At 40.4% G+C, this 14,316-nt stretch overlaps 1 protein-coding gene across 1 annotated transcript in view; it reads left to right on the plus strand.

The window, feature by feature from the left end:
- Window positions 1–14,316, plus strand: part of LOC114356882 (neurofibromin-like) — a 63,696-nt gene that overhangs the window by 17,210 nt on the left and 32,170 nt on the right. Inside the window, exons 11-19 of the mRNA XM_028310255.1 lie at window positions 638–746; window positions 1,699–1,857; window positions 3,200–3,393; window positions 5,810–5,993; window positions 6,594–6,780; window positions 9,572–9,671; window positions 10,643–10,781; window positions 11,569–11,674; window positions 14,205–14,268. Of these exons, the coding sequence (XP_028166056.1) occupies window positions 638–746; window positions 1,699–1,857; window positions 3,200–3,393; window positions 5,810–5,993; window positions 6,594–6,780; window positions 9,572–9,671; window positions 10,643–10,781; window positions 11,569–11,674; window positions 14,205–14,268 (1,242 nt within the window). The remainder of the gene's footprint in view (window positions 1–637; window positions 747–1,698; window positions 1,858–3,199; window positions 3,394–5,809; window positions 5,994–6,593; window positions 6,781–9,571; window positions 9,672–10,642; window positions 10,782–11,568; window positions 11,675–14,204; window positions 14,269–14,316) is intronic.

The raw sequence follows: 14,316 nt of genomic DNA on the forward strand, positions 1-14,316 counted from the left end.
TAAAAAGCATTTTTTTATTCACCCCCTAAGGGGTTGAAACGGGAATCCAAACTTAGTATTTTATATTACTGGGTGATTTTTTACCGACTCAATACAGGTTGACCAAAATTTATGAACAGCAGATTTTTTTTGTGATTTGAGAGTTGGTCCCATAGTGAAAGTTTTTTATATTTATGACTGGGGAAAAACATAAATAACATCTAGCGTTTGTATAAAGCGATTGAAGCCGCGGACAAAAGCTAGTAGCATACATTTTCATTGCAAAATATCCCCTATTACATCTAAGTAAGATGCCACAGTATTTATTCTCGTATAAAATACAGAGCAACATTTCATCGTTAACCGTCATGCCGCCATCTTCCCATTCGCTCCCCTTTCATTCACTCACATACTGCTCTCTCATTCACTCAGTGTTGCACTCCTACATTTATTGCACACTAGCTTTCCGCCCGCGGCTTCGCCCGGGGTTTTCCCGGAAATTATTCGTTTTTTTCTCGCCGTAAGAACAATCCTTGGACTTCAACGAACGTTCAAAAAAGAATTGGTAAAATTGGTCCAGGCGTTGTTGAGTTATGCGCTTACCAACACATTTTGCGATTCATTTTTATATTTTTTGTACATTATCAATTTCTTCCAGGATTATCAAGCAGCCCAGGCTGCCTTGGTGGCCTCAGATCGAGCTGCTATACCCTCGCGCGGCAGAACTGAGGGCTATGTTTACTGACACGTTGAATAAGGCTACACAGGTGAGGATATACGACTTTTAATGAAAAACGATGACAGAAGATGAGATTTGAAGATGTTCAGAATGCATAAGACTGCCAAGTTTAATGATAAAATATGTTCCTACAAAAAACTTTTGGAAAATATGCTGACAATCTTCTTCTCAGCAAAAGCTCTAGACAGGTGTTTTTTACTTGCGGTATTTTATTTTATTTATTAACCCCATTACCAGTAAAAGTTAAACACAAGACGAACATAGATTTAAAGATAAAGATATTTTTATTTACAGAACATGTTTGACATAAATATATTCTTGATGTTAGTAGGTTTATTAGAATCAGTACGTCTTACCGATATTTAGCCTGTAAAATATTGAAATTTAAAGGAACGTTTAGAATGGAAATATATTTGTAAGCAAGTGTTCAACACGCGTGTTACTTTTTATTAGTAAGGGGATAGGGTCATCCTATAGTGCAGGGAAGAAAAAAAAAACAATTTTTTTCCTTTTTTTTTTTTGCTTTTTTGCTCTCGTCCAAAGAAAAGGAAAAGATAAACAATGGGTTTGTGTTCAAAGTGTAAAAAAACACTACACAAAAGAGAATTTTTGTGTTGTTCAAAGTGCAATAAAATTCTCGATACGATTTACACTGTGCCAATGTGTCAATTCAACGTTTTAACAACACCATGTCACCAAAACGAAAAATGACATGGGTCTGCGACTTATTTGAGACGCGCCCCCCCTCCTCCAGTCAAGATTATTTAGTAGTCGTATCGAGCAGTGTAGAATGCATTCTCTCAGCGGTCGCAGGTTTTATAATACTTAACTACACAGATGGCCCGCGCCCCCCTTTAAAGGACTTTGCGCCTCCCCTGAGGCGCGTGCCCCACACTTTGAGAATCTCTGCTATAGTGGATATCAAATGACCTGATGACGATCCGGTTTTTTACATGCTCTATTTGTCCACTTGTCTCCAGGGCTACATAGTCCACACTCCGCTCCGCATGATATCGCTGTCGCTCAAGTCCAAGGAGGTGCAGTCCAAGTTCAACCGCTCGGAGGAGATGCCTGCCTACAGGAACCTTCTGCTCAGCATGGTGCGGCTCATACACGCCGACCCTATGCTGATGCTGAGCGTGAGTAGATGTACCGCAAGTAGACCGCAACTATACCGCAACCACAAGCATCTATACAACCACAAGTGCACCATCAACCGCTCGGAGGAGATGCCTGCCTACAGGAACCTTCTGCTCAGCATGGTGCGGCTCATACACGCCGACCCTATGCTGATGCTGAGCGTGAGTAGATGTACCGCAAGTAGACCGCAACTATACCGCAACCACAAGCATCTATACAACCACAAGTGCACCATCAACCGCTCGGAGGAGATGCCTGCCTACAGGAACCTTCTGCTCAGCATGGTGCGGCTCATACACGCCGACCCTATGCTGATGCTGAGCGTGAGTAGATGTACCGCAAGTAGACCGCAACTATACCGCAACCACAAGCATCTATACAACCACAAGTGCACCATCAACCGCTCGGAGGAGATGCCTGCCTACAGGAACCTTCTGCTCAGCATGGTGCGGCTCATACACGCCGACCCTATGCTGATGCTGAGCGTGAGTAGATGTACCGCAAGTAGACCGCAACTATACCGCAACCACAAGCATCTATACAACCACAAGTGCACCATCAACCGCTCGGAGGAGATGCCTGCCTACAGGAACCTTCTGCTCAGCATGGTGCGGCTCATACACGCCGACCCTATGCTGATGCTGAGCGTGAGTACCATAAATACACCATAATCAGTCCATTCTCACAACAAAATGACATTAAAACTTACACCACAACACAATCAGAAGTATTTCGCTACCGCAACCAAGATCACACTGTTACTACAACCAAAATCACTTCACAAATTACATTACAACCATAAACAAAATCACTCCAGAATCACAACTAAAGTCACTACAATCACACAACCAAAATCACCCCATAATCACAATCAAAATCACTCCAAAATTACACTAAAAACACAACTAAAATCACTTCACAATCACAACCAAAAATACTCCACAATCACAACTAAAACCACTTACAAATCATACTACTAAAAGAAAACACTTCAGAATTACATTAAAAATACTACCAAAATCACTCCAGAGTCATACTACTTACACAACCAAAATCACTCTAAAACACAACCAAGATCACTGCAAAAACACAACCAAGATCACTAAAACACAAATCAAATCATTTATTTGTACCAAGACAACACATCCAAGATCGATCTAAAACACAACCAAGATCACTTTAAAAACACAACCAATATCACTACAAATTAGACATGCAACGCGTTTGCCATGATAATGAAGCGCTCTAGAAATTCTATGAAAACTAGTATTGGCACCACAATGCAGCGCTTCCTCACGCCTTTAATTTGAAGGTGCCCTTACACATAATTTTGCTCCACAGAACCCAGGCCGCTCCGGCATCGAGATCCAATCGTCCACCACCGAACTGATCAACGGTCTCGTATCGTTGGTCCACCAAGCGGGCATGGGCGAGATATCGCAGGAGGCGATGGACGCGCTGCTGGCGCTGCATCGACCCGACCGCGTGCACATGTGGCACCCGGACGCGCCCGAGAACACCTTCTGGGACATCAGGTGAGGACGTGGAGCGACGGGGCGCGGTATGGAGCGACGGGGCGCGGTATGGAGCGACGGGACGCGACATAAAGTGACTTGAAGCGACGGGACGTGACAAAGCGACGGGACGCGACATAAAGTGACGGGACGCGACATAATGTGACTTGAAGCGACGCGACGTGACATAAAGCGACGGGACGCGACATAAAGAGACTTGAAGCGACTCTCATGAGTGTAACACTCTCTGGTGGCTGACTACCGCCACCTCGCCTCGGGCTCGTCTGTCCACCAAGCGGGCATGGGCGAGATATCGCAGGAGGCGATGGACGCGCTGCTGGCGCTGCACCGACCCGACCGCGTGCACATGTGGCACCCGGACGCGCCCGAGAACACCTTCTGGGACATCAGGTGAGGACGTGGAGCGACGGGGCGCGGTATGGAGCGACTGCTCAGCATGGTGCGGCTCATACACGCCGACCCTATGCTGATGCTGAGCGTGAGTAGATGTACCGCAAGTAGACCGCAACTATACCGCAACCACAAGCATCTATACAACCACAAGTGCACCATCAACCGCTNACGGGGCGCGATATGAAGCCACGTTACGCGATATAAAGAGATGGGACGCGTTAAAAAGCGACGAGACGCGATGTAGAGCGACGGAACGCCACATAAAGTGACTAGAACCGACGCGACGTGACATAAAAGAAACTACATAGGTCACTGTACAACCACTACTTGATACTGTAACGTCCGTCTCGTTGTGTCTCGGCGCTAAATAGCACCTTTGACCAGTAGGTTATGTGGGACTTTCCCCACCAGTAGGGCGAAACCTACTAAACCACTAAACCGGAGCCATTGAAATAGAGCCTCGAGTTATTGTCCTAAAATGACTCGCTCTTGAGCGAGACCTTTCGACTTTTGTAAAAGCAATTATTGCAAAGGACAATGTTCATTTCTGGCCTGGCGTGGACAAGCTGCTAATGAAAATATGAATTTGCCAAAAATTTTTAATTAATTTTTAAAGTATTCACTTAGTGTAAAATATTATAAATAAATTTCTTATTCTTTTATTCTTATTCCCATAAAATGTTGAGTTGATACTTGTCATACACAGTTTATTCCGTCGAGGACTTTATTTCACAGTTGAGAACAATGACGTCTGAAGATGAATCCGGTACACCACCGGGGACGAAATAAGCGAGATAAGCGTATGAAGTTATCTTCGTCATCCAAGTAAGGAAGCGTCACCACGTCCGTCTTCTATGGGGCGAAGTTCCAAGAAAAGAATGCAAGGGGCTCATCTTCGAGCTCTACTGAAGAAGCAAGCAGGTTAGCAGTTTAGGTTCGGAAANCCTACGTCATAACATCTACCTGCATGCCAAATTTCAGCCCGATCCGTTGAGTGATTTGGGCTGTGCGTTTATAGATCACTGTCAGTCAGTCAGTCGGTCAGTCAGTCACCTTTGAGTTATATATATTTAGATTAACCGGATGCCGAGTACCGGATGTTAAGTCTTTTTAATCAACAACGGCATAGAAGTCGTTGTTATTTATGTCTCCTTGTCCAACAATACCTCAGGCAAATATTTTTATAGCTAGAATAATGCCATAACCAAACCACGTTAAAGTTAATAAGAAATTATTTTTAGTGATTCCACGTAATGCTAGATGAGACATTTGTGTGCTTATCGTGATGAAATCGCATTACGGATATTCAAACACTCGTAAGAATACAACAGTATTGGTTTCCGAAACAAAAAAAAAAAAAGGTTAGGGCATACTTAAAGTGCGCTTATAATGAAGAGAATATCCAACAAAAAAAAATTGTTGAAGTACAGTTTCGCACTTGAATGGATTATTTGGATTCCTCTGTGAGGACGAAAGACGGTAACACAACCGAACTATATTTTAGGTAAAACACACATCGTTACTGTCATAGATGCATTTTCTAAAATGTTTTTGTGAAGGCCGTTCGCTATAGAACTGAAAACAAAAAGTGCAAAGNGTCATGATGGGATGAGGATTCATTTGCCCTTATATTGACCGAATAACAGTAGGTCGCTGTGCTCATGTTATGACAATTTAGTGGTTTTTGAGCTGGGCAAGATATCAGGAACATGTATTTCCACCTGCCTAGTTCCTAGACAATATTTTATTGACCCATGAGTCAAGATTAAAATAATAATAATAAAAAAATGGTGTTTTATTTTGCTTCTAACCTTTCTAGTCTTAAGCCAAAAAAAATTTTTTTAAGGACTTGGATACAAAATGATATTTATATTCTGTTTCTTACTGGTATAGACTATTTAATAAATAACAAATTACATGCTGTAATGTCTGTCCACCTCAGGCCAAAGGTCCCATACTAAGTGGGCATAACCCTTTACAAGGTATCAAATAGACCCATAACTCTATCTTCTCTCACCCCCAGCTCGCAAGTCCTCTACAACATCAGTCAAAAACTGATCCAGCGTCAGATCGGCAACTACCGCGAGGTTCTGCGCTGGTTGCGCGACATTCTGACTTGTCGCAACGACTTCCTTGCTAAACACAAGGACTACGCCAACCAGGGCTCACAGCTGCCTATATGCAAGCAGGCGCATATAAAACTGGAGGTTAGTGAATGAAAGTTTACAGATTCTTAATTCGTTTTTCGTTCATTCATTCGCTCACCCTTTCAATCATTCAACATTTGTTTACACAAATGTGTCATTCGTTCACTCATTTTCATTCATTTCATTCATTAATCAATTCACGCATCCACCCTTCATTCATACATCGCTTCTTCATTCCTTTACCCACCAATTACTCGCACATCATACACTGTTCATTCATTCAAAATTTATTCATCATTAATTCGTAACTCATTTACAATTCTTTCATCGTTCATCATTCATTCGCTAACCATTCACACATTCACCGTTCATTCATCCACTCATTATCAAGTAAGAATATCTCGATAAACGAATCACAATACTCCCAAAGAACGCGTACATCAATGTAACGCGCAGCTCAACATAAAAACACTCATTCACTCAGTATTTCGTTCATTCACCGACCCCAAAAAACATCCTATGTTTCGAATGTTGCCATTCCTCTCACGCAAACTGAGACGCCAATATCAGCGACAGTGACAAATAGACGTATTGCAAAACTGTTTATTAACCCCAATAGTTTAAAAAAACAGTAATTACTATGGATTAACTTCATTCCAGGTGGTATTCTTCATGTGCCTCTGGTCGATCGATACCGACGTGGTGTTAGTTGGCATGTCGTGCTTCGCTCTCCTGTGTCAAGAGGCCGATATCCGCTGCGGATCCGATGAGATCACCACGCAGTGTCTGCTGCCTAACTACGCTGTGTTTCAGGAGATAGCACATACTTCTACTGTTCTTACTACAGGTCAGTTGTAGCTTTATCATCATCATCATCTGCTGTTGTTTTTTCCGAACACTATTATCCGGGCCTTTTCAAGGCGAGACTGAATAGGCACTTAGCTCTTAGGGTAGATATGTACCATCCTAGACTGCATCTCATTTAACACCAGGTGCGATTGCTGTCAAATACCTGCCTTGTTATACATAAAAAAAATCATTTAAGCTACAGAAAGATTTGAAGGTTCTTGAAATTATGTTGTTCTTTACACTACTGTGAAACAGTATACGAGATCAGCACACAATGCTTGGTTATAAGGTTTCTCAATGCCAACATAAATTATATGTGTTTTTTGAACAAGTTGCATGTTTGTATGGAAAAGATGTTAGCTAGATAAGAATTTGTGTTCAGCCCGCCAAGACATTTACATTCGTGTCAGAAATCGCTCGGTTTTTTATTTTCATATTGTTACTCGTACCAGGCCTGTTCATCTCCGCGAGTTTACATCGAAAACAAAACACGCACGATGGCCCACCTACAGGATACTATTCAACAAGGCCTCACATACGAGCGAACATTGACTCACGCACGCGTATTCTTGTGTATGATGGAAGAAAATAAAGAAAATGGTGTACTAACTGTGCAGTATTTAACTGCCTAAATAATAAAAAAAATACAGAATGTACTTTTTTAAGTTGCCTCAAGCCACTGAGAGGTAAATAAGTAATTAATATTATTCATGATAATTCATGCTAAATCATGTATTTCCTTCGCCATTTTCCGCAGTTTGGCACCTCACGTCACATCATTTTACCGTAGTCAGCCCTATAGCTTCGGCGCAGTGCCGATCACTGACGTTTGTCAACAAAATGGTGCTTGACTCTTGAGACAGGCTAAATTACACCATATTGCTAATGACATTGAGCATACATTTTTTTAAATACCTTCGCGAAGTAAAACTTCTGTACGTAGTACTTATTATTATTCTGTGCTCGTACTTTAATCCGTGAAGCAATTTTGAAATAAAAACTGTCACGAATGTAACTTTTTCTAGGTCCACTATACATTTGTAAATAAGTTCTTGGCTTATCACTGGATACTTGTAGCCATTGTACAAGCGTATGTATGTATCATGAAGCGCGTCAGTTGCTCTTCGAGACTGAGACACAGCCACTGTGCGAGCGAGAAGACACTAACCTATCTGCTTCTTGCTTCGTTCTTCGTGCTTCGCTTCGCTGCGGTGTGTGTGGAAGTGGTCGGAGCCGCAGCGGAAGTGTGCTTCTCTGCCGCGGCTCCGACCATTTCGTCGTACACCGCTGTAACCACCATGCTGTATGAAGATTCAAGAGTTAAGAAGACTACAACCCTGTCATTTAACTGTCAGGATCATAGAATGTTGATGTTTATTGTCCGTGGTGCATATCCTTTCCTAAAGGTTACTAAACCTTTGTTTGTCACCTGTCATCCGCTTTGCAACCGAGGGAAGTCGAACCTTAACTTCGAACTCCTCCTATGTTCTTCTGATTAATTTCGTTGCGGGTCCAATGACAGTTTAACTTTCTCCCGGGACAAACTTGGCCTTCACTGGTTGGGTTATTGGCGGTCAAGTTGTAAATCCTGGCTACACAGGAGTTGCAGCGGTGGGAATAGTCCCGTTGTCAGGATCATAGATAGGTCTTCATAGATTATTTGACGCACTCGCTAGTGAGCACTTATTTGTTGTCTGTCTATGTGTATTGTCTTTTGTATCAAATGAGGCTTTTTATTATGTCTCCGATAGTTGAAAAGGCGCATCTAACACTTTTTTCTGATGAGTTAAACTCAAGGACAGCTAAGAATCACCCATTTAAATTATTTGGAACTTTTTTATCTCCGTTTTGTGCCCTTTCAACTATCGGGGGCAGTATTATGTTCTATTTTTTATAACATGTGTACTTTTAAGTTAAATAACATTGTATCGTGCACTGAATTACTTTGTACTATAATCCTAACTCTGTGTATAATAATTATTTTGAGTGAGTGAAAGAGATCGTTTTGCGTAAAAATATTTTTAGAATTTTACTAAACTATGTTTTATTTGCTAGTTATTTATGGACTTTTAGATAAGACCAAGTAAATATGTTTTATATTGTACTATAGACAATAAAGTTATTTATAATTATATTTAAAATTTGCGCATGCAGCCTCTCAGGATATGGGAAGGGGGTGCTTCTACAAAAATAATATACAGAGTGAGTATTTTTTATTAAAAAAGTTTAACAAATATAACACGGCTCTCTTTTTAGCTATAAGATCTTTCGCTATAAGATGGTGCGGGTGACAATTCACGTCTATGTAGTTTCATGATTTGTGCCGATAAAATCTGCGCAAAGCAATATCGTACTTCATTGCTGGGACTGCATTAAAAATGTCGCTCGTACAGTCCATAAGTTGTCAAAAAGTTGACAACACAACCTTATAGTAAGTAAGAGTTTGAATTAGTCCGTCAGTTAACATACTCGACACGTATTCTTCACATGAAGATTTCCGTGACTTCAAGAAGTGCTTAAAAGTGTAGCACTTGGTGACGTCACGTCGAACGATGCATCATAACTTCGTAATCACTTGTTTGATTGACAAATAATAAATGTGTCCAATATTTTTTGATATTATAATGACGGACTAATTTTTTTTTATTAACTAGCCTATTGTAACAAAGACGTGTTGCGAACTTTTTGTCTACTTTGGGTGTTAAGAACTTTTTGACGCTCACTGTTTAAGCCACGCCCCATCAAGCCACGCCTCACGCCCCTTTTAATATGGTTCATTTGTTCCATAGGTTCGGCAGCGCTACAGAAGCGTATAATGGCGTTGCTAAGGAAAATTGAACACTGCGTGAATGGAGTACAGCCTGTATGGGAAGAGACTTTCAGGAATTGGTATGTTGGTGTTTTTATTGATTATCAACCTTAATGCGGATGGAATATAATCCTTTATTTATCACCCTTGAATATATTTTTATGTAGTTTATCAGTTATTGCCTTGAGGCCTAAAATAATAAAGAATTTTAACTCGTCTCCTCTTGATGTTAAAGAAAGAGAAAGAATATGGTCTCTAAAGCCTGGTCCGTGAGCACGTAGAATTTTGTCCAATGACCCCAAGCTACCCATCCTTATCGCTCGCGCGTAATTATATTGCTGTCGCGACTGTGCGACGGGCGCCCGCAGTGAGTGTGCGAGCGCGACAGCAACATAATTACGACTACTAGAATTATTAGAAAACTCGTCTTGCAAGCATTTAACTGCCATGTCTATAGGAAAACCTGTGATTCGTATTTTAAGTCTAGAACTCAGTCAGTGCCTGAGTTATGGGAGGGGCACGGGAGGGGTGGCATTGACATATTATGACGTGACAAAGCATACAAATCTGAAGTCTCGCTGACGTTTAACATCAATGAAAACACCCTTCTATAGTTCCAAAATACTGAACTGTCCTGTGCATGACATTGACAGTGGGGCGCCACCGTCAATACCGGATAGCTAGTTCCGATTTTTGCCATGTTGGAAACCATATAGTTGAACGATGGTAGCGCCCCCCTGTCATTGAGTTTGGCGGGACAGTTCAGCGTGGGTCATCTTTATACCGCTGCCATACCTCAGCAACTGACTGAGTTTTGTGCTAGATTTGTACATTGTTTCATACCTTTAGGCTGGGTTGCACCATCTTACTTTAACTTTGACAAACGTCAAAAATCTGTCAAGCTCCATACAAAAAACATCGGTTATCGTTATAGTTACGGTCATGGTTAGGTGGTGCAACTCAGCCTTAATATACTTCAGTTAACAGTAGGTAAGATAAGAACCTTAGATTAACTTGAAATAAATAAGGTAATCTCAAAATCTTCCTACAGGGACTCCCTATGCAAGATACTCCAGAAATACCCAAAAGGGCAGGGCGACAAGATGGACGAATGCCAAATGGAGGCCTTGCACAGAGCCGTTGCTAAGCGACGGGTATCCCATCATACGAGCAGCGAACACGACTTTGAGGTTAGTTCATCATCATCATTTCAGCCACAGGACGTCCACTGCTGAACATAGGCCTCCCCCAATGATTTCCATATTTCCCCGTTGGTAGCGGCCTGCATCCAGCGCCTTCCTGCTACTTTTACATGACTTGGAGGTTAGTTATTCATCACCATTTCAGCCACAGGACGTCCACTGCTGAACATAGGCCTCCCCCAATGATTTCCATATTGTATGGTTGGTAGCGGTCTGCATCCAGCGCCTTCCTACTACTTATATGAGGTCGTCGGTGAAAAAAAATTCGTTCGGTGCAAAAAAAGATGTCCACTGCTGGACAAAGGCCTTCCTCAAGGGTTTCCACAACGAAATATCCTAAAGGACACTTGACTTGGAGGTTGGTTAAACTGAAGCCTCGGATACACTTGGGGACAAATTAATGTTCCGTGCAATTCAGATTCCACATGTTACAGAAACATTCCCAATATGCCCCGAACTGTCCCTCAAGTGTTTCGCGTAACATTCTACGTGACCCTGGACATGTTTTGTGATGGCATCCCTGCAACTACTGAGTGTGGACGCCTGCAAAATCCGGTAACATTGTTTCCGAGAACAACACGTAGTTAGTCAGCCAATATGTTGTTATATTTGTCCACTAGTGTATCCGTGGCTTAATAGTTTATTTATTCGTCTATGTGACAGATTGTTTTGTGTTCTATAGAGAAAAAAGTGGACAAAGGTTCATTAAAAAAAGGTATCGTACCAAAATCATCTCTTTATTTACTAAACATTTACAATAAATCCTTGTTTTCAGATGCAAATCCAAGAGTGGGCTAACATCACATCGTTCCTGTGTGCTTTAGGCGGCGTCTGCTTACAGCGTCGGCCGTCCACCGTGTGGTCATATCTGCATAGTCACGGTGAGTTTCATTATCATCATCTATACTAATATTATAAAGAGGAAAACTTTGTTTGTTTGTTTGGTTGTAATGAATAGGCTCAAAAATTACTGGACCGTTTTTAAAAATTCTTTCACCATTCGAAAGCTACATTATCCACGAGTAACATAGGCTAAGTTTTATTTTAGAAAAAAATAGGGTTCAGGGGTCCACGGGCGCGAAGCCGCGGACGGAAAGCTAGTCATCTATAAAATCTATACAATGTGTCCGGGCTTGTAGTGATCAAACTTTAAGGGCATAATCTATGGACAATTTTATCGATGAAAATACTTCAAATTTGGGGCTTGACCCATTTCTCGCAAAATTGCAAGGATTTAAGTATTGAATTTTAAGTTTTCACCTCTTCCTTCAAAAACAAGTGATAGCGTGGGTAGCTTAACACTAATAAGCAAACATTTTATATTATGCGATAGCCAATAAAATTATCTATTAGTAGAAAAAGAAAGCAGACACAAGTTTCATACATTTTATGGGAGTAAGAATGGATTTAATAAGAAAAATACATTACTTTTTTCACTTCTTTTTCAGTTATTTTCCAACACAAGGAAAACCAGGTCGTTAAGGTATGTTTTATTTGCATTGTATTTTTAGTATTTGAGCTATTCTACAAAACGAATGTAAATTTATTAGTCTACGTCTATTAGTTTCGACGTAATTGTTGAACAAAGATACCCCTTCCCAGCGGTTTCCATAGTAATCGGAATAGGTTGTGTGATTCTTTCAGGCAGTGCATTTTCGCATGTCGCGTGCGCTATGGAAACCGCTGGGAAGGGGTATCTTTGTTCAACAATTACTTCGAAACTAATAGACGTAGACTAATAAATTTACATTCGTTTTGTAGAATAGCTCAAATACTAAAAATACAATGCAAATAAAACATACCTTAACGACCTGGTTTTCCTTGTGTTGGAAAATAACTGAAAAAGAAGTGAAAAAAGTAATGTATTTTTCTTATTAAATCCATTCTTACTCCCATAAAATGTATGAAACTTGTGTCTGCTTTCTTCTTCTACTAATAGATAATTTTATTGGCTATCGCATGATATAAAATATTTGCCTATTAATGTTAAGCTACCCACGCTTTCACTTGTTTTTTAAAGAAGAGGTGTAAACTAAAACTTAAAAACTTAAATCCATGTAATTTTTCGAGAAATGGGTCAGGCCCCAAATTTGAAGTATTTTCATCGATAAAATTGTCCATAGATTACGCCTTTAAAGTTTGATCACTACATGCCCGGACACACTGTATATAGGGGAGTGGGAATATAGTTCCCACCATATTTTTAACCATATGGAAAGTTTAGGAATGAAACGCCAGCGTCAAATAGTTCGACACCCAGTGACCCAGTGTCCAAAAAGTTCGCCACACGTCTTTGTTCCAATGGGAATAAGATTGTGTTACATATGCGAATGCGGCTTGGATGAAGGAACAGCTAATCACATTTTTTTCAACTGCCCCAAAATTGACCATTCGTTGTATGACTTCCTTCCCAAAAAAATCCTTTTTCCTTAAATGTGTTCTTAACTTTACTAATCCCCATACTTTGAAATCTCTAGTTAAATTCATTAACTAATAAAATTAATTTGTAACCTTTTGTAACAAGCAAGAGTTGGCAGTAAACTTTTTCCAAACTAAACCTCCCCATTTGTGTTCACTCGTATGTGTTATTTTTATGTATTGTGTTGTCTTATTTGTGATGTCTCTTTGTTTTAGGTATTTTGCTTAGCATACCTTTGAATTTAAATTTCTCAAATACCTACATTGTGTAAAAGCTGCGCACGTGATATTGGCGGAACAGTGTGCCTTGTGCCGAAAATACACAAGTTCATCGCCATTAATAAAAAAGAAGAAGAAGAAGAAGAAGATTGTGTTATCAACTTTTTGGCCATTTTGGGTGTCACGCACTATTTGACGCTGAATTAACATGAGTGCTTGAAGTATGACGTTTCGACTGTGTTGCTACAGACAATTTCGCGTTGCGAATCCCGTAGCTTCCAGTTTAAGATAAGATAAAGCTTTATTGATAAACACACATAAACAGTACATCTATACTTAATATTATAAATGCGAAAGTAACTGTCTGTCTGTCTCGCTTTCACGTCTAAACTACTGAACCGATTTTGATGAAATTTGGCATAGATATAGTTTGAGTCCCGGGAAAGAACATAAAATAGTTTTTATCCCGGTTTTTGAAACAGGGACGCCGCGATAAAATTGTTCTGTGACTGACAAAATTCCTCGCGGGAGAAGTCGCGGGCGGAAAGCTAGTAAAAAAATTAAGAAAGAAACTGTGTTTGTGTAAAATGGACCCCGCTCAGTTTTAGTTAAAAAATCATCAGTTTTAAATTTCATGGAATATGAAAGTAAAAAAATGTGCACCGACCATAGCACTTTTAAAATAGCTCTTATATCAACTACGTAAAATGCCACAGCGATTACTTTGATGTACAATTTAGTTCTAAGAAAACTAATAAAATTGTTCTTTCGCAGATTCCCGAAAATACAACGTTCTTGCAAACAGCTCACAAGAAGTTCAATACTGTCCGGTTACTCAGTAAGTACTCATGTTTTTATAAAAAAATATACCAAAATTATGTATTTC

Source organism: Ostrinia furnacalis, unplaced genomic scaffold, assembly GCF_004193835.3.
Source record: "Ostrinia furnacalis isolate ACB-3 unplaced genomic scaffold, ASM419383v2 OfSCF2997, whole genome shotgun sequence".
NCBI classification, from domain to species: domain Eukaryota; kingdom Metazoa; phylum Arthropoda; class Insecta; order Lepidoptera; family Crambidae; genus Ostrinia; species Ostrinia furnacalis.